Source organism: Cygnus olor, chromosome 23 (genome assembly GCF_009769625.2).
Source record: "Cygnus olor isolate bCygOlo1 chromosome 23, bCygOlo1.pri.v2, whole genome shotgun sequence".
Classification (NCBI taxonomy): Eukaryota; Metazoa; Chordata; class Aves; order Anseriformes; family Anatidae; genus Cygnus; species Cygnus olor.
This window is the reverse complement of record NC_049191.1, coordinates 581,718-604,504: the sequence shown is the minus strand read 5'-3', so window position 1 is coordinate 604,504 and position 22,787 is coordinate 581,718. Positions and strand designations below refer to the sequence as shown.

Sequence of the window (22,787 nt, the reverse complement as noted above, 5' to 3'; positions counted from 1 at the left end):
CTGCACCCCTAGAGGAAATGCTTAGGGGAAAAAACAACTTACTGTCTTCTGCGTGTTGTGGCTCACATGAGTGAAGTGTGGCTTGTCTGCTCTGGCCCTGCAAGCAGAGCCTGTCCTGAGAACCACCTCTGTGTGTGTTGTGAGGTGGGCTGAGGGTGACAATGCTTTTCCTGCTGATAGGACGTGAGAGGTATATTGATTTAACTGGGCTGAGGTCTCTACAGGCCTTTGTGACTCACTGCTGGTGTGGATTTCAGCAGGGAGCTGTCGGAACAGCGAGCCTGATGGGTGTGACTCGGGAGTCACGCCTGTACAAAGCTCCGACATCAAGCCGCAATGAAGCTGCTTCAGAGCAGACTTTGTAATCCCCCTGGGCACTAAAACTCAGGGCTTCAGCGAGCAGTGTGTGTCTGCAGTGCTGTTGCTCAGGGTGCTGAGCCTGTGGTGCTGCGTGCGCGCACGCAGGTGTGCGGGGCAGCTGCACGAAGGAGACAGGAGCTCAGGTGCTGGTTTCAGCGGTGCAGAGGGAGAACCTCTGGCTCTGGAGACAATGCAGCTCGGGTAGTGCTGGACAAGGACTTAAGTCACATCCATTTAAGTTTACGTAGAAAGTATCTTTAGGTATCCTGCCTCTGTTTTCCTTAAAAACTTACAAGGAGCTTTAAGCTATTAGAGTAAAAAGTTTCATTAAATTGTTGGGCTGCTTGCCTTGTACCTCTCTCAGTAGTTACTCTGGAGAAATTCAAATACCCACCTAGTTCCTGTGGATTGCTTTGAGAACCAAAGGTCCTCTGCCAAAATAGAATAAAGGATATTCTAAATGTTACCCTATATTTAATATTTTCATGTGGATTTTTAAGAAAAGACAAAACCAACAATTCCCACATGAAAAAACAAGCAAACAAACCCCTTAGATTGTAACCCTGGTTAACGTTTGCCTCAGGTGATACCAATGGAGACATGTAACTAGTTTCAAATGTGTCATGGGACGCTTCGTAACCCCAAGATCTTTACTTTTTATGGCACTTTTAAAACCAAGTGCCACCGGAAGCTTGTCACCTGTGGAATAAAGCTGGGGCAACGGTTCACTGTTGACTTAACAAATGATTCATCTGTGCTGCTTGCTTCCTGAAGTGCCCATCAGTGGGTATTTCCACCGAGCTGCTCTGGCACACAGGTGCCCGTGGTTAGATCCAAGAGTGTGAACAAAGGTCTGGGCTCGGCTATGTCACCACATGTTGTGCGTTACAGCGAGGCAGGCTTTATTTTACTAACGCTGCAGCGAAGGGAAGGCGGGCACAGCGCTCCTCGGCTGCAGTGAAGGAGCCCGGCCATGTCAACGCGGGGAGAGCCGTTAACATCAGAGGGAGATTCCGCAGGGCCGAACCCAGCCCAGGTCCCCGCGTGTAACGCCCCCGCGTGAGCTTTTTTTCACGGTTTCGCTGCTTTTGACACTGAAAATCCTCCAACTCCTTCTGAGAGTCTGGGGAAGGCGTGCAGGGAAACGCAGCTTCAGCCCCCTGCCCGGGGGTGTGTGGTGAACCCCCGGGGTCGCGCTCGCAGCCGGGGGCGTTGTGGGGCCGCCCCGGGGCCGTTCCGGAGCCGCCCCGTGAGGAGCCCTCAGCGGGCCCGTGCCGCGCTCCCGACCTGCCCCGCGGCGGGGGGATTCAAACGCGGGCCCCGCCCCGCCCGGCGCCCAGTCTGCCCCCGTCGTCCCGGCAACGGGCGGGGCGGGGCCCGCATTGGCTGAGGGGGCACGCCGCGCGCTCCCATTGGCTGGCGCGGGAGGGGCGGGGGGAGGAGGGCGAGGCGCCGTGCCGCGCAGGGCCGTGGCCGCCATTTTGTGTGGCTGAGCGAGGAGCGGCGGCGGGGCCGGCGGAGCGGTGCTGCGCGGGGGGGGGGCGGCGAGGACGTGACGGGACGTGGCGGCGGGCGAGCGGCGGGGTCGGTTCCGAGAGGCCCGCGGGTGTGTGCGCGGGCGGACGAGACGGACAGAAGTCGGTAAGGGAGGAGCGGCGCGGCGGGCCGGGCGCTGCCGCCGCCATGTTGTGTGCGCCGCGGGGCCGGGGCCGGGGCCGGGCGGGGGCGGCGGGCGGCGGCAGCAGCTCGGTGAGCGCCGGGACCGACGGCCCGCGGGTTTAGCGGAGCGGGGGGGAGGTGCCCCCTTCCCGCTGGGCTGCCCGAGGCCGCGGGGCGGCGGGGGGTGCGGTGCGTGCGGGAGGGGACGAGCCGCGGCCTGAACGGGAGGTAACGTCAGAGCTGACGGGGAGTCGGTTCCCTAACAAAAGGGGAAAAAACAGCCCAGGGATCAGCAGGGGAGCTCCGCTGTGAGAGCTGGAAGAGGCTTCGGGGCTGCGGGGCGGCTCGACGGGCGGGCCGGGCTCCGCGCTGTGCCTGCCCGCGGAGCCGGGGGCGAGTGTTGGGGGAGGGTTCCTTCCCACTCGAGCGATACTGAAGTGCCAGCTCCCTAGGGTTTTATCCCAAAGTGTTTTGCGCTGTATTTGACACCCCCCCCCCCCCTCAGAAAAAGGGTAAAGTTCTTGCTTGCCTCTCCTTAATTATTTATTAGCAGATACCTAGAGCATGACGAAAATGCTGTTCTCTGGGGGATGCAAAGTACGATGATGAAGTTAATGTAAATAGGTGAATGCTACCGTGGTTTAAAAAAAAAACAACAAACACAAACATTTGAAGTATCTTGTCAGCTTTAACAACTAAGATGTAACGGACTTAATTCTGTGAATTTCAGCTGCTTTTGATAATGTTCACAAGGGAAAACAATTTTCTCCTAACCTGACATCAGACTCCTTTCTCATTTATGCAGTTGGACTTCTCCCATTGGAGCTTCAGTGCCGAGAATCCGATGTTGGGCTCGGCTACCTGGCTGAATACAGCAGATCATCCCATGAAAACTTCTATTCCTAGCGAAAGGAAGGAGTCCAGTAAAAGGCACCACCTACTTTTTCAGGCTTGGAAGCAAGAAAGGGAGCAAGAGTTGGAGGGTGTGGAATCTGAGAAGGCCACTGAAAGGTAAGTGGGGCTTGGGGGAAATAGTATATTGTAAGAGAGTCAGCTTGAAGGTGCCATGTGTGATAATATCTGTCTGTCTGCTTTAGAAGTCCAGTTCTGAACGGCTGCTTTCCATTTGAGCTTGTTTTCAATTCACTTTGAGTTTTCAGTCTGTCTTCCCCAAGTATGCTCAAGTCTGTCTCTGTATGCTACCCTCTACCCTCCTGCCCCCATCTCCCTCCAAAAAAAGTTGTTTGGGAAGTGGATTTCACCCCTACCTTGCTGTGAGTTGCTGTGTAATGCTTGAAGAGTATCAGGAGTCATCACAGTCTCTCTTGGACTTACCAGAAAGACTAGGGAGCGGCTTTATCAGTGCAGACTTCATCCAGATCTTCAGGTGTGACAAAAGCTTGGTTTGAATGTCTTCAGGATTAAATACTAGTGCTTTACCTCTGGTGCTGTGTTTGTGAGCAACATTATCTTTCACATTCTCCTGGTAGCATCTCTTGCTGTGGAGAAAAGCAGCGGTATGTTCAGTAGCTGGGCTGTCTGGAGAACCAGCTTTTTCATAACCAGGTAGACTGTGACTGTTGCCGAAGGGAACTAGTGTACATAGAGTTCCTGAAGGTTGAATTGATTCATGATGTGCTGGTCAGCCATTAGCAGCAGAATTGTCAAGACAAGCCATTGTAGCCACTCAGTGTCATCCACTAGGAAGATCTGCTACACTGTAATTCTTCTTTTTTCTTCAAATTTTTCAGTTTTGAAAAACAAAAATCCAAACTTTTCCCTGCTTTTTTACAGGTGACATTTAAGTTGAAGATGGGTGGTGGAGAGAGATTCAACATTCCAGCTCCCCAGTCTAGAAATATTACCAAGAACCATCAGCAACTTAAAAACAGGCAGAAGAGTAAAGACCAGAATTCGCAGATGAAGATGAACTATATGAAGAAAGAAAGAGGACATGGATGCAATTCATCATCTGGTGCATGGCAGGCCATGCAGAAAGGGGGAAAGAACAATGCTCATTTCCCCAATAATCAAAATTGGAGTCCTAATTTATCAAATCGTAACCTGTTTTTCACACCTCAAACCAATCAGAACTATGCTGGAGCAAAGTTTAGTGAGCCACCCTCACCAAGTGTTCTTCCCAAGCCACCAAGCCACTGGGTACCTGTTTCTTTTAAACCTTCTGATAAAGAAATAATGACATTTCAGCTTAAAACATTACTTAAAGTCCAGGCTTGAGATGGAATTCTTCATATTTTAAAGTTATTTAAAGTTATTTAAATTTACAGGGTTTCACATTTGAGAATAGTTATTCGTAAATGTAGATGCACAGGTATACAGAATTAGATGTTCTTGCTATGTATAGTTAGTCAGTTGCAAGAGAAGGGACTGGGTAGGGAAACTTACACTCCCCTAGTGTTTGACCTCAAAAGTTAAGTGCTCTGGAATAGGCATTTTCCCTAGAATCACTTTAACCAAATCCTGAGCTGTCACCATTTACTACGTTTATTGTAAATGGGACTCTCTCTCAAAATTGGAATTATGACTCCTTTTTGTGTAGGGCATTAGAAAACCAGCTTTTACCTAATTTAATGCAGCATTAACTGAAAAAAAAATGCACTGAAAGCTTTAGTCAGGTACTTTGCCATTCAAACCTGTGTCAAATTTGCTAGTTAAAACTGCAGAGCAGAGTTCCCTAGCAGAGGGGAGTTTTTACCTAGGTACTAGTTAAAATAATTATTACTAGTACTGGTGACTATTTTTCTTTAATACCTGTGAGCTTTGACACTCAAGCCTGTGACTGAAATTTAGATCTAGGAAACTCATACGTGTTCTTGAAAAGATGGAAGAACACAACAAGGAAATGTGTGTTTCAGTCTCTCTCCAGCTGTAGCTATACTTCATTGGAATCTCAAGTCAGACTGTGCCAATTAATAACATACTTTGCATTGCCGGATGACTGCCAAAAAAAAGTCCAAAAAAAATCCTTTGTATTCTGATTGCACTGATAAGTTCTAAAATATGCTTTTGTATCATTTTCTAATTGTCAAGAAGCTGGAGCAATTCTTAAGCGAGTCTTCAATTGGTTGTCCTGTAACAATTGCTTTAAGTTGCAGTATCTTGTGGCAGGTATAAAATGTTCTCACAGGGAAAAAAGAGCCATGTAAATAAGTGTAAAACGTTGTAGCATATGTAAATTTATGCTGGGCTTTCCTGCACAGAAGTATTTTTAGTATAAAACTGCTGAATGTAAGATGACCATGCTGAGTACATGGCCTGATTTTAAAAAAAGATATTTTGTTAAAAAGAAATACAAACCATAAAAGGACACTTCTTCACTTGATACACAGTGAATGCATACATTTTACTTTGCTGTGAGCTCATTTTTAAAGTAACTCAGTGCTAAAGAGGCTTATTTAGAATTTTGTGGTAAAATTTAAAAAAAAGCTCACTTTTAAGACACCGATTTTTGAGTGTATAGGAGAGGTGCAGGTTAAGTGATCACAGGCAGTAAGGTGCTTATAATCTGGATGTTTCACAAGAAATGCAAAGGGCAATTTGGGTGCTTAATGAAGTACTGTTAAAATGTTTGTTTCTAAAATTAATGCTACAACATTTTGTAACAGTATTTACTAAAATTTGTGAAGTTCAGATGTCAACATGCAGATTTCAGTGCTGTTACAATTCAGTTGATCCTGTAATAGAAATAATCTGAACTGTGATAGTCTGAGGTTCTGCACTAATCCAGTACTGAAGAAGTGGTTTAGTTTGAAAGGGAGTTCTGCAGATTGTGAAATGTTCCTTAAGATACCTTCCTATGCATTCAAAATGCATTGGCAGCTAGGTGAATGTTTACAAATCTATTCTTTCATTGGCAGTCTTAAAACTTTGTGACCTGGACCTTCACCAGTGTAAGAGCTGTGTCCCAGTTACAATTGTGTATACTCTATTTCAAATTGTCAATTACTGTGTGTACAAATTGGTAACAAAAAAATTAAATAAAAATTCTTCCTCCCCCATCCCCCCAAGCATTTCTTTATTTTCAGGTGGTAGTGGAGAAATGGGATTGCAGCATTCTGGCATTCAAAGAGTTCTATAAAGCACTGACACTTAAGAATACCAATTAATGTACCAAATGCCTCCACCCTTACTGGTAAGTGGCCCCAAACCAGCCAGGATTGCAAAAAGCATCAGCAACCTTAGAAACCCGGGTGAGCACTCCGTGTGTCTCTTTAGGCTACGAATGTCAGAAGAACCTGGAAATTACTTAACAATGAAGGAGGTTTCTTCACTGACAGTCCTCTCATCCATTCTTGCCAGTGATTGATAAACAACAGGCTTGAGAATTAATGATAAGGGCATTCAGGAACCCCCCCCCACCTGTTACAGGGCTGCCAGGCCATGCCCAGGAAAGCTGCACTTGGGAGCAAGAGGAGCTAGTCTGAGTGAGTGCGACCGAAGTATAGCTGAGTACAGCTGCAGTCATGCTCTGCTGCCTCTGATAAGTCACTGGCTCAAGCGCTCTGAGCTAGAGGAAACATCCTTGGTTATTTCAGTGCTTGGTTGACAATCTGCAACAGACTACAGCTGTATTAATTAAGTCAGAAGGTGCTCTCAAGATATAGTCAAAACTTGTACATTTTATTCCCAATTCACAGGGTTATTTGCACAGATGGAACACAAAACTCAAGAAGAAAGGATGTGTATGAATAAAACAGCATCTTTTGATCAAACACACTACAGGGTACATAGTCTTCCCTTCCTACATTAGTCTCATCAGTAAGAGCATCTGTAGACAATTATTATAGCAATGGACTACAAACTTTTTAAGCAAGTTACAAGATAAATGGAGAAAACCAGCGATTATTAATGGGTGATTATGTCCTAAAAATGTGTAAATTTATTCCTTTGTTTTTCAAAAATGCTATCTGCAACATTCCTGCCAAAAATTATGTAGCAGTGCTGCAATGTATATCAGTCCAATTACCCTTCTCTGAACATACTTCAAGCTGTTACCCCAGACTAAACATTCAGAAAAAAAAAAAGCTCTTTCCAAGAGCAGAGCTCAAAATAACATTTAAATTGAAAATTTCCACTTTGAATAAAGCCATTATACTGTACATTTAAACATCTTTAAAAGACATAGAAAGGATAACATTTAGCTTTCAGAGACCAGTCTATCATAGTCCCTAATTTAAACACCCAGCTACTTAACCACTAAATTTAAGATTTTTAATTATCCGTTGGGTGCATGGACTTTTGGTGAAAAAGAAGTTCCAATAGAGCCTTCTATTACTGCTGAGATAAATCAATACGCTGCAGATATTTTGGAGCACAGCCATTACTTTCAGCAGAATTTTTACATACTACTTCAATTCTACAAATTTTGCAGGAATGACAAAATCTAGTTTACCACAGAAAAACATAATTCCCACCATTCTTGAGACTCCAAAAGAAAGATGCCTATACATGATCTTTTGTAGCCTGCTTATGTTCTTGCATTCCAGCTGTGCATAACCTGCAGGTAGCTTGCACAAGACAGGCTACTGCTTTTTTAGAGCAGGCACAGGATACCTGCATCAAGGAAGGGAGATGTTATCTAGATGGGCTGTGGCTTGACTTGCGTGAATGCGTAAACATTCCCTGCCCTTTTGGCCACATCCTGCTAACTCGTCCCCAACTGAAAGGCCCACAGAACAGCTTCTTCACAATTTTTCCATGGGAGCAAGAACTAGGACAACATCTTTATTCATGCACTCTTGAAACATCGTGGGTTTGTGTTCGGCTTTTCTGGCTTGTTCATATACACAAGTCAAGTCAAAGTTTAGTCCTACCTCTGGGAGAGAAAGAAAGAACCATCAGAACTGTCAGATACTACATTATACTTGCAATGAATTGGATTTTTAAAACAAAAAAAAAAAATAAACTGTGCTATACACAAATGTTGAGGCACACAATATAAGGACATGCTGACACAATAGTTAAGGTATGTCACTATTACTCTTCAGTCACAAATTAGAACCTCAGTCTGGACCACAGAGATGTTCTTCCTCCCCACTGATCCAGCTGTAGTTCTGGCTGGACTAACGTGGGAACCCTAATTGCAGCAATCCCTGCAGGTTGCTGACTAAAACATTACCACACACTCCCAGGAGATAGGTGGACCACTTCTAAGTAGAATTTTAGTTCTGAAGACTGTATTCATTCACAGAAGCTTAAAAAGCGTGGGTTTTCTGCTGTTATACGACATTTCTATGCACAGCTACAAGAAAATCACAGCTCAGCATCGGAAATGTAAGAGTGAGCTTACGAAAGCATTTAAGTGTTCCTCAGAATTGTTTTATTCAGTGGCTCAAAAAGGACTAGCTGTATATACCACAAGTGCCAGGAGGCAGCTCGAATTCTAAATGTCAAAGTTTTACAACTTGCTAGAGAACCATTGCTGGCACTTTTTTAGGCAAAATGTAAAATGATGAGCTGTTACTAGAAACTTGATTCTAAATGAATCTTCAATCATTAATTTTTAATAATTCATAACCTGTCTGTTAACATCTGAATTATAATCATAGGGAAGTTCATCCAGCAACAATGGAAGTTAATGGAAAAAGAAATGTCAATATATTAGACTGAAACATTTGCTTATCGTTCTTATTTTGTCTAATACCCCTTTAAAAATATGAAATATTTATTCAGACATAAAACAAATTCCTGACTTTACTGAAATACCATAGTAAGGATTTTACTCCGTAAGGGATGCATAGCTCTATGCCTAACCATGCTCTGGAGTCAAATTCTAAAGCTACAATAATTCCAGTGGATCAGTATTTCCTTCATTTTTTTATTACAGCATGTTTGCTAAATTTACAGCAAGCAGAAAATAAGCTGGGTCTTTAGTTATTTTGATCAAAACATTGATGTTTTAAAGGTAGTACACAATATTTGTTAAAAAGAACATATAAAAATACCTTTTTAGAAGCCTCTATAAGAAAGGAAATACAAAGTTTAATCCCACAACTTTCCTCTGCTAGAGCTGCACACTACTGCTACAGTTTTAAATAGACTTTATGCTGTTTTTAAACTATACATCCAGGAAAGTCTACAAAATTAAAGGAACGTGCATATAAATGATTGCATAGCAGAACATGAACATTAAACTGCAAACAGTAAAGAAAAAAGTTAGAAATACTATCAAACGTACAAAGGTTCCTAGAATCAATTCCCTAAGCACGTTCCACTGCTAATATTTAAAAGCCATCTGCATTTCTTCAAAGGCCCTGCTGAACACACTAGAACCAAACCCTAAAACATTTCTCCAAAAAGGAACTTTTTTAAAATCAATGTCATTATATGCTACTACACAGACAGCACAGAACACTAGGTGTTTGATGCTGGCTTTTGAAGGTAAATAGAAAAAAATGCCAAAAGCCATTTTCATAACAAAATATTTTGCCTTCTAGAGAAATACTGGTAAGATTACACACTGGTTTTGTTATTTTTCACATTCAATTTACTAAATACACTGTATTAGTGAAACTAAATATCTAGATGCAGCTCTTGTTCATATCCAACCTTAAACACTTGTTCTTAAGTAAAACGAAACCTTGTAACCAGTCCACTATTCGTTCTGAGGACAAAGTGATTTAGACTTGCTCGACTAAATACTTTTTTGATGTGTAGAAGCAAGCCTTTGTTACTCAAGAAGAGAGATGGCTACAGTTTTATACCTATGAATACACCAACTAACCACAGGAGTCATTGGCATAAAAGTTTAGTTCTTATATACTGTACACACACAACTTGAAACAATCTACTTGTATCTAACAGCAGGAAAACTAAGCAATTTCATGGTTAACTGCTCACTAAAATTTAGAATAGATACAAAAACTGCTTAAAATGTACACACAACCTAATATTTAGTTGCTCTGTCATTTGCTGAAATCTGAATTTTCCATTTCGAGGTGTTCCCCCCCCCCCCCCACACACTTAGCAGCCAGGCCAAAAGCAGTGAAGCCTCTATGCTGAGAAGTCACAACACTGCACAACTCTCTGAATGAGCTTCCAAGACTAACTCTCTCCTTGTGTAGTATATGCAATGTTAGTACCATCTCTCCAGATGGCAGGGTTAAAGAGAAATTCCAAAAATCTCTCTCCACAGAGCTCCATTTACCAACCTACTTGTGTCACTGGGCATGGAGAACACAGAAACCTGCCTTTGAACAATGGAAACATAAAATTACCAGTCTGCATTTCACAGCAGTCAGTGTTGCACTACAGCTGTCCAGTTTTCCATTTTATCACAAAGTTCAGCATTAAAGAACAAGTTAAACAGTTGGTTTAACTGTTCAGCACAAACTGGTACCAATTTCTACGGGTATGACATTTTCAATAGGACAATGTTGCAAATTACGATCAATCAAGTCATCACCAATATCTAAGCATTAAAAATGCAAATCTTTACAAAAATATACATAGAGACACCACAATCAATTCAGTAGCTGCCCATAACATGTAACCAAGAGGACATTCTCTCTCTCTCTCCCTCTCTCTCTCCCCCTCTGTCTCAGTGGCTTCTCAACACTGTTTCAATTTTAACCATTGTCTGCTACAGGGAAAACTGACAAAGAAAGTTTTTTGTTGTTGTTGTTGTTTTAGAACTGTTGCAACATCATATTCCTGATAATTTAAGTAAACTGAACTGTGTGTAAATGAATCTTACATGCCTAAAACCAACATGGATACAGTTAGTGGCCACTGGACTTGGGACTAGTCCAAGACCTTGATCTGGATTTTGACCTAGATCTAGAATGTGATCTTGACTGTGATTTGGATCTAGCTGGTTCTTTTTTTCTCGACTCCTTTTCATATCTTGAGCTGGACTTATAGTGTGTTTTAGAATCTGTTTTAGAGGTGCCTCTAGATTTGGTGTGAGATGCAGACCTAGACCGTGATTTAGCCTTCATTTCTTTCTTGGGCTGTGACTTGGATCGTGATCTTGAATTGGACTTAGATCTTGAAAAAGATCGATTGCGGTGTTTGAACCTATCAGAATAAAGGGGAGAGAGGAGATTTGAATGTAAAAACACTATTCTTAGACATCTAGTACATTAAAAATTGTTTACCATTTTTTGCAGGAGAAACTTTTTTTAAACCTACAGTTAAAGGAATACAGTGCTCTAGTTTTCAATTTAAATGGTGTAAAAATTATTTTACCTATCATTGTCCGAATGGCTTCTGCTACGACGAGGTCTTCCAGTAGGTCTACTGCTAGAAAGGTATATCAGAAAAAGTAAACGGTGACAAATACCTATGTATGTATGCATGCAAGTGATTAATATATATTTTTTGAAATGTGCATTTGCTTTTAGTTATTCTTCAATGAAGCAGAGAATCATTTCATTCAATAATTCTGATTTGATGTAGCATGCAAGTATATAAAGTATATAACTCCCACAAGCAATTTACAAAGGGAATATAGAAAAAGAATATAAAAATTTTAATGATTAAATATTCAGTGTGTTGTTTCTCCTCCAACAGACTGCTGCGTTGTTGAAGCTAAACACACACTACACTTACTTTCTGGGACTATACGATCTTCTATAGCTGTAATCAAAAGAACGACTTCTAGATCGTCTCCTTTCGTAACTCCGACTTCTAGATCGCCTATATCTGTCATAGTCATCGTAACGAGAAGAACTGTATAGGTTTCTCCCTTCCTTGGCTTTCATTTGATTTGGTGCTGTAAGAAATAGTAACATTCAAAATCTTAAGTTAAAGTACCTATTTTCTCTTTAGCGACAGTACTAATGCTATTCATATATATTTTATGTTTAGTAAAAATCCGCATTCATGTCTCTAGCAAAGATGCTTATAAAAGGAACAGGAAAAAAAACAGGTGAACACGCTGTATACCACTTGCATTTTGCTGCTTTAAACACTGCAGCTCTGTGAGTATTATCAATCTAGGAGGGGAAAAACAAACAAACCCAAAACAACAGCCTAACTCAAACCAGAACAAAAAACATCAAAAAACAGTAAGAAACAAGTAATGCTCCACACAACCCAAGCACAGACTCGACTAAAGTGATTTGAGGCCACCTGGAGGCTGAGTGACAGGCCACCTGACAAACCAAGCCCATGACCGAAATACTCTAACATTCCTGGATTTTCCTAAGAAGTGGCAGCCAACAGTGAATTAAACACCCATTTTTTGACTGTACAATGCCATACATTACACTTGATCCAGCCTTCTTTAATTACTGAAAGACAACTTATCCAGAGGCAGCAATCGATGCCACACAAAGGAGTTAGATTCTAAAAGTAGCCCTCTTCCTCATACAACAATGCACATTCACTCCGTAGCTTAAATATTAAAATAATTAGAATTAAATTAGAAGTCTTCTATTTTCTCAAAGCAGCACAGCTATCTTTCGTTCGTATTAAATCTGATTTTCACTCAATTGCAAAAGCCACAGTCAATGTATTTTAAATACATCATGCTGTAATAAACACTACCTGTACTACCAGCTAAAATTTTTACGTTTTAACTGTGCCAGTTGACAACACGAAAATAGATTTAATTATTTTTTTGTTCAGAAACTTCAAAGAAATCCCAGTGTTTACATATAGGACATAAGTTTGTTCTTCAGAGCACGATTTCCATTGAGTTCAATAAAAGTTAAAATGGCATGGTCAAGGGCAACTTTGATAGTTTAACTGAAAGATCTTTAAGGCACTCTTATTCTCAAGCTGAACATGAATATTATAGTCCTGTTGTAGACCAACAAGTATCTGTTATGTTTACCAAAAGCGTGTTTTGTTTTTATATATATGTATCTATCTCTATATTAAGAATACATACATGAATAACAGATAAAAGATGTAAACTCTTTACAATTAACTGTTCAGAAAATAAGACTTCTCTTCCAAGTTGAAATGAGATACCTTGTCTTTTTTTTTTTTTTTTTAAAATATCCTGACGCCAAATGAAAATGAAGACGTTACCTCAATCCTGGAAACTGGACTGCACTGGGAAACGTCAAAGAATCACGAACACACTTCAACACAATATAAACATTACAATACATTAAAATTGAGCTACTCATTTTGACAGGGAGAGTTTTTGACTGTGTTCCTGCAAAATAGCTTGACAAAGCTGCACGGAGAGTTCTTAAGTAATTTCAGCTAGCAAGAATCATACTGCGTTGACTGCTGTACTTAGTTATCTGTTTTTAATTAAAACGAAAGACATTAATAAGGTCCTTTTAAATCCAAACCATCTTATGATTCTATGATAACAGTTATTGGATAAAAAGCAAAACCATCTACATACTATTTATATGCAAGTAAAAACTCTTCACAACAATTACTAACGTGTAATGTCATCTGGCACTAAACACAATCTGATGAAATACACGCGAGGAGGCACTTACTCTTCCGATCACCCTGGGCAAACTGGATTTCTATTTGTCGACCACAAATCCATTTTCGGTCCAAATTATGGAGAGCATCTTCTGCATCGCGGACATCTTCAAATGTGGTGAGTGTTAAGGTACTTGGGAATTTGAGTAGTTTACAGATTTGGTATTCAAAAAAAACCCCACAGTTATTTTCTAGTTTTATAGCCCATTATTTCTGGTTATTTTGTTCATACTAGCCCACACTGTAGCAATTTTTAAATTAGCCACCAACTATTGAGAACTACAATAAAATAAGAAAACCCTCACAATATGGCCATGAACTTATCCATCAGCAAGCAACTGCTATGCAATACCCACTTGTAAGGAAAAAAAGAGAATCCTTCTCAAGATACATTATTTGTTAATGGTTATTCAGTTCTCTGCACTACATCGACTTTATGGAAAAAAGTAGTTCTTAAATTGTTAGGCATGCTAACAGTAAAAAAAAAAAAAAAAAAAAATCGATACACATCTATTCATTTTAGAATTGTGAGGAAGCTTTCCTTTTTAGCCACGAGTTGATTTTTGACTTCAAATTATGTAATACCGAGGACACATATACAGACTTTCAGCAGCCTGAGATAAAAGCATATAATAGAACTACCAACTACTCTACCAATCAGGTCCAAAGTTCCGTAACACAATCATTACTAATTTTAATCTGTGCGATTGATCACTACTTCAATTCACACAACTTCTAGCAACGTGGTCTGGAAGAATGAATTGCCTTCCTCCTCATAGCAACTCCGTTCATTATCAGCATCATCTGTGCAGAACGCAAACGGTACGCTGTAGGTACACGCATCTGGATAAACCAAGAACGAACGCATTTTCAGTCAAGACCACAGTTACAATAGCACCCACAAGAGAAATATTACAGGTTTTGTCAACGGACTAAACCAGAATCATTCATCAAATTACTGCTTACGTGACAAACAGAAGAAAAACTGTTATTCTGTAGGATACATCAGGTATGACTCCTTTAATCTTGGCCACCATTCAACTTCATCTTGACCTTTAACTCTTTAAGGGCTTGTCAGAAGGACTTGTCATGAGATGCTTGGCCAAAAATGACAGATGGCTTTATCTTTAACTTTGAAAAACAACCTTTTCCCCCTTTTGTAGATAAAGCGAAGCTTTGTCTCCCATTATGGCTTGTCCTTCTTCCAGCTTTTCTTTATTTTTTCTTTTCCCAAACTGTCCCTTCTCTTCAAGCCTGATCCTTAAGAGGTCTTTGGCTTGTCTACTTGCCTCAATTGTTGAACTCTACTCTAAAGGTTCTTTCATGCTTTCTCTTTGGGGTCGCCATTACTGTACAGCTTTACACTCTGAGGCAACAACAGAGGACAGTAAATTAGGGGACAATATTAAAGAAAGAAGTTCACCTCATTTTTTTTATACAATCTGCTTTTGATTGATTTCAGTTCCCATTTGTTAAATTAACAACGAATACTAGCCACAGTTTGCTACGCGCAAGTTTACTTACATACCAGTTATAATAAAAACTTGGTAGACAATTTTGAATCAGTGATAAATTTTCATTTAAATCATATAATATCAATTTCAGAGACATAAGCAAGCTTTTATATTACTGGACTTAAGTTTTGCAAAAAGGCAAAGAAAGTTGTAGATAAGTTAATCTTCAAAAATAACGAAACACCACAACAGAAGACACTTATCAGATACAACACAGAAGTAAACTGCTTTTTCATTTAGATTTGTTACCTCTTACACAAACTTGAATTTCAAACTTCAACACCCCTCACTAATCAGCCATCTGAAGAAAGGATATTGAACATAAGCAAATCCTCTGGGACGACGAGTGTAGAAGTCAAGTGGAACGTATACATCAACTATAGGCCCATAACGACCAAACTCACGGCGCAAGTCTTCAGACCTAGAATATCACAAATATCTTATATGTTTTCTCACTATTAAAGGCGTTAAGAAACATCCCCTAAATAAATAAAAAAATCTACACTCAGTATGACCACCCATCCTTTCAGAAGCTCCTGGTACAGAACGCATGTAAAAATATTTTCTGGGGAAAAAAAAAAAAAAAAAAAAGTGTTTTAGTCATTTATTGTTAAGCAATACACCAGGCTTTCCTAAAACACTGTCAAGCCTCAGGATGCTTAAGGTGACCCTGGTATTTTCAAACCTGTGTTCAGCATAACTCAGTAATACAAATGCAAACGGAGATGAGAAGTGACAGACATTAGCCAATTCAGTGCAAAGATGGACAGAAAGTCAAAAGAAGGATCTAAGAGTTAAGTATCGCATAACCTATTAACATGGATTTTACAGCATGTAAACATCAGTTATAACATTCAAAGAAAAAGCTTAATAATAATTCAGTCACACAAAGTGATTTCCATAGGATTATCAATACTCACAGCCACATCAAATAGAACAGAACCGAGTGAGCAACCATTCATGCCCCGAGGTCAGCTGTTCCGAAGATGTGGCTTTAGAGAGTGGAGTGCAAAACCCTTCACCAGATCAGTAACTGTACTTGAAATTACTACTGTCTCTTCAAGGGGAAGGTTTCTTAGTTACTTCAGCTTCTTTACATATCTATTCCTGTGTCATTTTAGGACAATAATCTGTATGAGAAAGACTGATGTATTATTTTATTTATGTGACACGGAAGAGTTACTGATATTCCTCTTTCTCATCTGTTAGGAAGAAACCCACGCTGTTCATAGTCAATGACAGCAGAAGGCAACTAAAACAACCAACTTCAGGATCTCACAACGAGACCACCTCTAGAAAGAACGCACCATTTAACCGCAAGCTTAAGGCCTACATGGGAAGCACGTTGTTTTTAAAAAAAGTGTGAAAGTCTTCTCCCCTGACTCTTCCTATGAGGAAAAGTTCTACTGGCATTGAAAGAAAACTGGTCCAAGAAATACCACTTTTAATTTGAAGCTATTTATATTTTTAATCGTAATAAGATTCCTAGTTCCTTCCATTAGTCCTACGCTGTTGCTATTTGCCGAACACCTTTGGTGCAAGCTGCCCCGGCAGCAAGTTTAAGAACTCGGGCTCTCATTTTACGCAACGAGACCTTGCGGGATCTTCCGCGCCAGTTCTACAGCCAAAGCACGAACTGGGCTCTAACTCGTGCACCCATTCGGGACTGCCGCGCTCTGCAGACGTCTCCCGAGCGGTGACACACGCAAAGGGGAGACGATAAACTGCAGGAGCGCACAGCGAAACCGAGCGCTTTACCAGAGACGGTCAAGCAACCAACCGAACCTCCGCAGTCCGGGCTTTTTAACCCTTTAAATCCATTAAAAGTCACCGCGGGCGCCCGCCTTGCGGCGTTCCCCTCCGCCACAACCCCACGGGCACGAACCGCCCGTTTTGTGCCGCCGCGCGTCGCGTGCCGCGGCAGGAGGCGGGCCGCGAGCGGCGCCGATCGCCCCGGTAACGGCAGCGGCCCCGCGGGGGGCCCGGGCACACCCGCGCGGGGCCGCCGCCGTCCGGCGGGGCGCTGCGAGGCCTCCCCCCGCCCCCGGAGACCCGCTCCGAGCTTTGTTCCGCCGGGCGGCGGCTCCGGGGGGCGCACACGGCGCGGGGCGGGCGGGGGCTCCGCGCGGGGGGGTGGGCGGACCCCCCCCCCCATCCCCTCCCGTTCCGCCCCCCGGCCTAGCGAGCCCGCCGCAGCCTGCGCGGCCCCGCGCCCGCCCCCGCTCACCGGGTGTCGTCGGCCACGTTCCGCACGAAGAGCGAGGTGTTGGGGGGCCGCAGGTAGCGCGACATGGCGGCGGCGGCGGGGCGGCGAGCGGCAGGGCCCGGGCGCTGCGGGGAGCCGAGCGGCTGAGGAGACCCCTGCGAGCTGCACGCAGCGCCGCCGCCGCCCGCCCGCCCGCCTCTCGCGAGACTTCCCGCGGGGCTTCCGGCGAGAGCTCGGCGCGAGGCGCGCCGCGCGGGGGAAGGGGCCGCCGGCGCCAAAAGCGGCCCCGCCCGCACTGCGCATGCCGCCTCGGCCCGCCGGGCGCGCGCGCGCACGCGCGGAGCGGCGCCGCCCGCCCTCGGCCGCGGCCAGAGCGGGAGCGGCCCCTCCCGCCCCGCGCATGCGCCTCGCTCCGTCCCGGCGGCGGCTGGCTTTTCCCGCCCAAAGGGGGGGAAGCGCGCGCGCGGCCCTGGTGGCGGCGGCGGGGCGGGCGCTGCGGCCCCGCCCCTATGAGACGGCCCCGCCCCCATGAGATGACCACGCCCCTATGGGATGGCCCCGCCCCGATGAAATGGCCACGCCCCTCTCTGAGGAGACGGCTCCGCCGCGCCCTGCCCCTCCCGCCCTGAGGGGACGGCCCCAGCACCCCCCCCGCCCCAGTCCGCCTGCATTTGGGCTGAGAATCGGGGATATTGGGGTGTGTTGTGAGGCGGGGAACGTGGCATTCCCCCTGCTCATGTAGCGCCTCAGCTTTGTTTAACCGATCTGTTCTCTGTATCAGTTTGAGAGCAGTCTTTCCTGTCACAACTGTTAAATACTTCTTAGCTTTTAAAATGTTGTTCCTTTTCTCATTACACACTGTGCAGATCAGCTAAACAAGCACCTAATTGCTCTTTGCTGAACAGGATATAGAGAAAACAGTTTTTAGTAGAACACCACACCTTATTAAACACAGGAATTAAAACTGAATACATTCATTAAGTATGTAAGGAATGAAGAAACGTTTATATCAGCTTCTGTCCCTTGCCGGCGATACAGCGATAAATGACCGTTCCCCAGCTAGGCCCCGGTTCGGCTGCCCGGCAGGCGGACCTCTGTCACTGTGGGTACAGAAGGGGGCTGGAAGTGTACTCAGTCTTACAGTAACGGGAAGTGATTTGTATGTAAAAGGACAGAAGAAATTGTAACTGTTTTCTGTACTATTCCTTCAGATAGCAAAGATCACACCTTATGGAAAGTGCACTTTATTTTAGGTATGTAAAGGTGTCACAAGGAAGATGATCGGTGTTTAAACTCTCTTGCTTCTTCTGACAAGCGTTACTCCACCAAAAGTTATAGTCTGTAGAGGACAAACACACATAACTTGTTTTTCATTTGGGCTTTAGGATGTTAAGATGTCCATTTATAGCTAAGTGACTAGAAGTTTCTGTATTTCATTTATAAATCCATCTTATTCCACAAGAAGATTCTACAGAGGCTAGTAGGAGTTACAGTGCCTGCCTATAAATACATGTATAACATCCATACCAAGGAATGTTCTTGGTTGCCTTTTTTTTTTTTTTTTTTTTTTACAGAACCAGTTCTAAAGAAGGAGAATCTAAATATAAATGCCATCTTCAGCTGCATTTTATCATTGTTTTAAGTGTTATCATATATACTACAAGAAAGACAGGCTTCCCATAATAGAAATCCACTATCCCAAACAGTAATGTGTTCTTTTGCCGTTTGTTTTGCTTAGTTTTAGAAAAGTAGTTTGAGATACTCAAATTGATCTTAGGAAGTTGCATGTCCAAAAGACATAACTTTAATATAGTCAGCTGGCATTCTGGTAGTAGTCTCTACCCAAGCAGACCTTTTTAGAAATTTGGTGAGCTTAACTCTGTAGAGAAAATCTCTTGGTCAGTGATAAATCATCTAGAACTTACTAAAGGACTTTGAAGAAATGTAGGTGGACCAGATGTATTGTCATCTACAGGAATTTATAAGGAGTCTTTCTACCTAATGCTCCCCAGCTAAAGCCATTCACTCTCCAGTGCTTAGAATTGTTCCCAGGATAATAATTAACAAAAGCATCTGCAAGGAATTCTGCAAGTAATAAAGCAGTTTGGGGGCCAGCATTTTGTTTTTAAATGTATTGAGCCCATGCTTAAGAGCTAATCAACATAGAATGTTTTCCCTTCAGCATTCATTTAATACACCGTTATTTTCTAACACTTACCTCCACCATTTCATTTCCTTTAACTTCTTGCTCATGAGAGAATTTATCTGATTTGCACACAAGCTTCCCATTTACTAGGTTCACAGTACACTGTTGAAGCAGATAGAAAACGAAAAATTGAAGATTTAATGAAATTCAATTAGACATAGATAGGAAATAAATGCAGATGATACCGATGCTTCATAATTACATCTGCTAATTTAAGCAGGAGATCACAGTATTTTAATGAGAGTTTTAGAAGAAACACTTCTGTTTGTTGAAATGATAGATGTATGCATATGTTCTATTTTTTTGCTAATGGAAGTGGTACAAACAGGTTTTACTCATGCACAGGGAGTGAAGTATAAAGATGAATAGAGATGCACTTGTTCCTGAAATTTGTTACCTTTAGCTTTTTGCCATCCATAGTAGTAATATCAGCTTCTTTTCCAAGTGTAAATGAGTTAGTTACAGATTGCTTGGGTGTTTTTGATGTCACCACAAAGTCATCTCCTTTTTGCTGTATTTCAACAACAGGCTTAATATCTCTAGCGACTTTGATAAGATCTTCTGACAGTGCTGTGAAAAAAGGCAAAAAAGTTACTTTTTCTGTTATGACATAGTGCATTGATATGAAATAGCCAATTCTTTTCTTTGATCAAGGTGCAGAGGGTACAAACCAATGACAGAAAATGATGTCCAAGGTAAAAGGCAAATCCCGTTTTGGATTCCTCACTTCTCGATGGACATACTGTTCCATTCCATCTAGTCTGTGCAGGTTTAGATACTATAATGATTAATACTGTGTGACAATGTTTTGTTTCTTTCAGTAATGGCTCATCACAGGACGACATTTCTCTGTGACTAACACCATATATGTTACTCAGTTTCCCTCACCTCTTTCCAGGGAGGCTGGAGATGACAGTTATGTGTCTGGTTGGAGCTGCAACAGTGCAGGTGACCTCAAACTACCTTAACAGGGTGTCTCTAGCATGACTTGAAGGTGTTATCTTTAGCAGGAAATGGGTTGGTTTAGGCATCATACTGCAGAGCTAGGCTTGTCGACTGTATCTGAGTTTTTTCTACTAAATATCTCTTACTTTTAAAAACATATGAATCTTTTGCCAAGACTGTCAAGAGGGTAAGTGTATTTTTATTAATGCTGGCACCTATTAAATCGTAACTACAAAGTCAATTCTTTATAGATTATGAAAGAGCTATCACATACATTAATCAGTAATGCTAGGGAAAGTGCCCCCTCTACTAAAGCACATTGGAAATCTGTATGTCATTGACAAATTGATTCTAGTTAAATGTATTTGTAAAATTATGTCTTAACCAAAATAAGTCAATTTCTGATATACCTCTTTTTTACTGAGGGACTCGTGTTAAGATTGCTTCTTTTCATTTTCAAATCAGATATAATAGACTTACCTGATAGGGAGTAGTTTGTCACACAAACAAAAGAAAAGCAAACAAACAAAAAAACCCACATAGAAATACTGTAATAAAAGATGTCATACAAAGCATGTGTTGCAAATCAAGGAAATTATTTCAGAAATAACTTGACACTTACCAAGAGCTTTCAGAAACTCTTCATAGTTCTCTTGAGCATAGACCTGCCAGGTTCCACTGAATGCCATTATGGAAGATGTAACGCAGTGTGAGGGCAGTGATGCTAACAGGAAAATGAGGGCTCCCCCTGGTCACTCAGATGCTATTTATGGAAAGGGTAAGGCCAGCCCAAACTGTGAGATGATCAGCTAATTATTAACAGTGAAGTAACAATTATTAATCGTTTATTTGTTCTTAATGATCATAACCTCTAGTTCATTCTGCTTTCTACAAAGTCCTACCTTGACCGACTCTTTTGGGATGTACTGTTTATTGTGGGTCATTGAACTCAGGTAATTATTCATAATTGTTGTAAAGTGTTGCATCGATTAATTTGTTTTCTTTTTGTTCACAGCTTCTAAATTAAATGCATTTTCTGCGCTTTAGATAGAATTCTTCAGATAAAATGGCATAATTTAAAATAGATGTGAGGTAACTACTGTCATATGGTAGGAACCTCCTAATCATCACAATATTCTGTACTACAGGCACTTGGAACTTACAAGGTGGGAATAAAACCCACAACTATTTCTTCCAAAATTATGGTCCTCCAATCACTCGATGGCAGGGAGTCTCCTTGGAGTGGGACAGTCAGTTATGACTTTGTCCAGTAGATGTCAGTAACGTGCATCTAAATCTGTATTAAATGTAGGGTTTTTTTAATAGTCACTACATACCTAGAAAATTAAAGGTAAAATAAAATATGGAACATTGCTTGGAGACTGAAATTAAATGAGTAACTGGAATGCGTTACTTTTCTTCTCACCGATTGCACCAAGAATTCTTCAGTCATTATAGACAGTGAGTGATATTCCTTGCTGTCTGTGCAAGAATGGTTGTTGATTTTGGAAGGCATTCACTAGATTGTGTGTCTTGCAATTATATTGCTTAATTCAAATAGAGCCTATATCCCAGGGGTAGCTGACCTTTCTAAGTTAACTTTTGTTACTCTATACAGGTCAGTAATTCTTCTGTTTGAACAGGAAAACAATTCTGATCTTTTTCTTACAAATTAACATTATTATTATTTTTTTAGCAAATAAAAATTCAGACTCAAAGAGCCAGATGCCCATAGTGTAGGAAATGGTTATGTTCAAGCCTATTTTACTTCTAATTCTGATTAGCAGACAGCATATGAGGCTCTGAGTTGAGAAAACTTGTGCTCTAATTCTGATTAATCAACCTTTTCTTGGTTTCAAGAAGACATTTCTCTTAAACATTTTATCTGTTTTTTGTTTGCTTTTTCAAAAACATATCAGAGAGCCATTTTGACTGAAGAGTAATATTTCTTTATTAAAATGTACATAAATTAACCTATTCCTCTCCCAGCGATGTTTAGGTCAGGATAGTTAACAGGAAGGTCAATAAATAACTCGTTTCTCATGAGTCTGCAAAATTCCTGATTCCTGCAGGCCAACCATGTGCAAGCAAGTGTAACGTTCCTTTTCTTCAAGGACTGGTCATGTACACATCCTAATCTCTGGCTTTAAAAAAGTTCATTATTCATACCAAAAAACCAAAAAAACAGGCTATCTGTTCTAGCTGACCATGCTTGAGCAGGGGGGTTGGACAAGGTGACCGCCAGAGGTCCCTTCTAAACTGAATGATTCTGTGAAATCAAAGATTTAGGTAAAGCTTTTCTAGTCATCTCTCTTCATCCTCCTCTAAAGACCACTCTTTTCTTTGGGTAGCTAACCATGATACTAAGTAACCCAAAAAGAAATGCTTCTTGCACACACACACTTAAGATGGAATTCATGTGTCTATAAGGTGCCTTACTCTGTAATACCAGTGACAATGCTGTCCCCGCCAGAGTCTG

General features: G+C 41.9%; 3 protein-coding genes across 8 annotated transcripts; 1 reads left to right on the top strand and 2 right to left on the bottom strand.

Moving 5' to 3' along the window:
• The first annotated feature begins 1,800 nt into the window (after positions 1-1,800).
• PNRC2 (proline rich nuclear receptor coactivator 2) lies at positions 1,801-6,038 on the top strand. The gene is made up of 3 exons (XM_040534679.1): positions 1,801-2,001; positions 2,825-3,030; positions 3,814-6,038. Exon 3 carries the CDS (start codon positions 3,832-3,834, stop codon positions 4,255-4,257), a length of 426 nt encoding a protein of 141 aa, XP_040390613.1. The 5' UTR covers positions 1,801-2,001; positions 2,825-3,030; positions 3,814-3,831; the 3' UTR covers positions 4,258-6,038.
• Positions 6,039-6,639: 601 nt separating this feature from the next.
• On the bottom strand, positions 6,640-17,470 carry SRSF10 (serine and arginine rich splicing factor 10). Of its 6 annotated transcripts, none has more exons than XM_040534676.1 (7): positions 17,179-17,445; positions 15,268-15,372; positions 13,449-13,552; positions 11,593-11,755; positions 11,230-11,280; positions 10,957-11,058; positions 6,640-7,855 (listed from the first exon to the last, which is right to left on the bottom strand). In XM_040534676.1, the coding sequence occupies exons 1-7, from the start codon at positions 17,241-17,243 to the stop codon at positions 7,837-7,839; spliced, it is 609 nt and encodes a 202-aa protein (XP_040390610.1). In that variant the 5' UTR covers positions 17,244-17,445; the 3' UTR covers positions 6,640-7,836. The 6 variants fall into 6 exon arrangements, with proteins under 6 accessions (XP_040390610.1, XP_040390609.1, XP_040390607.1 ...); XM_040534675.1 differs by having other exon boundaries at positions 11,230-11,283; positions 17,179-17,442; XM_040534673.1 differs by having other exon boundaries at positions 6,640-11,058; positions 17,179-17,470.
• A 919-nt stretch (positions 17,471-18,389) lies between these two features.
• On the bottom strand, positions 18,390-21,288 carry LOC121058888 (fatty acid-binding protein, liver). The gene is made up of 4 exons (XM_040535015.1): positions 20,931-21,288; positions 19,761-19,933; positions 19,376-19,465; positions 18,390-18,496 (listed from the first exon to the last, which is right to left on the bottom strand). Exons 1-4 carry the CDS (start codon positions 20,995-20,997, stop codon positions 18,446-18,448), a joined length of 381 nt encoding a protein of 126 aa, XP_040390949.1. The 5' UTR covers positions 20,998-21,288; the 3' UTR covers positions 18,390-18,445.
• Positions 21,289-22,787: the final 1,499 nt, after the last annotated feature.

Excerpts from the sequence above, each read along its gene's own strand:
- LOC121058888 (XM_040535015.1), bottom strand. The coding sequence starts at position 20,997 with ATGGCATTCAGTGGAACCTGGCAGGTCTATGCTCAAGAGAACTATGAA. Across the intron at positions 19,466-19,760 it reads TGGATGGCAAAAAGCTAAAG|TGTACTGTGAACCTAGTAAA; the intron begins GTAACAAATTTC and ends CTGCTTCAACAG. Across the intron at positions 18,497-19,375 it reads AAGGAAATGAAATGGTGGAG|ACTATAACTTTTGGTGGAGT; the intron begins GTAAGTGTTAGA and ends TGTCCTCTACAG.
- SRSF10 (XM_040534672.1), bottom strand. The coding sequence starts at position 17,243 with ATGTCGCGCTACCTGCGGCCCCCCAACACCTCGCTCTTCGTGCGGAAC. Across the intron at positions 15,373-17,178 it reads AACGTGGCCGACGACACCCG|GTCTGAAGACTTGCGCCGTG; the intron begins GTGAGCGGGGGC and ends GTGATATTCTAG. Across the intron at positions 13,553-15,267 it reads AGAGGATTTGCTTATGTTCA|ATTTGAAGATGTCCGCGATG; the intron begins ATATCCTTTCTT and ends AACACTCACCAC.
- PNRC2 (XM_040534679.1), top strand. The coding sequence starts at position 3,832 with ATGGGTGGTGGAGAGAGATTCAACATTCCAGCTCCCCAGTCTAGAAAT.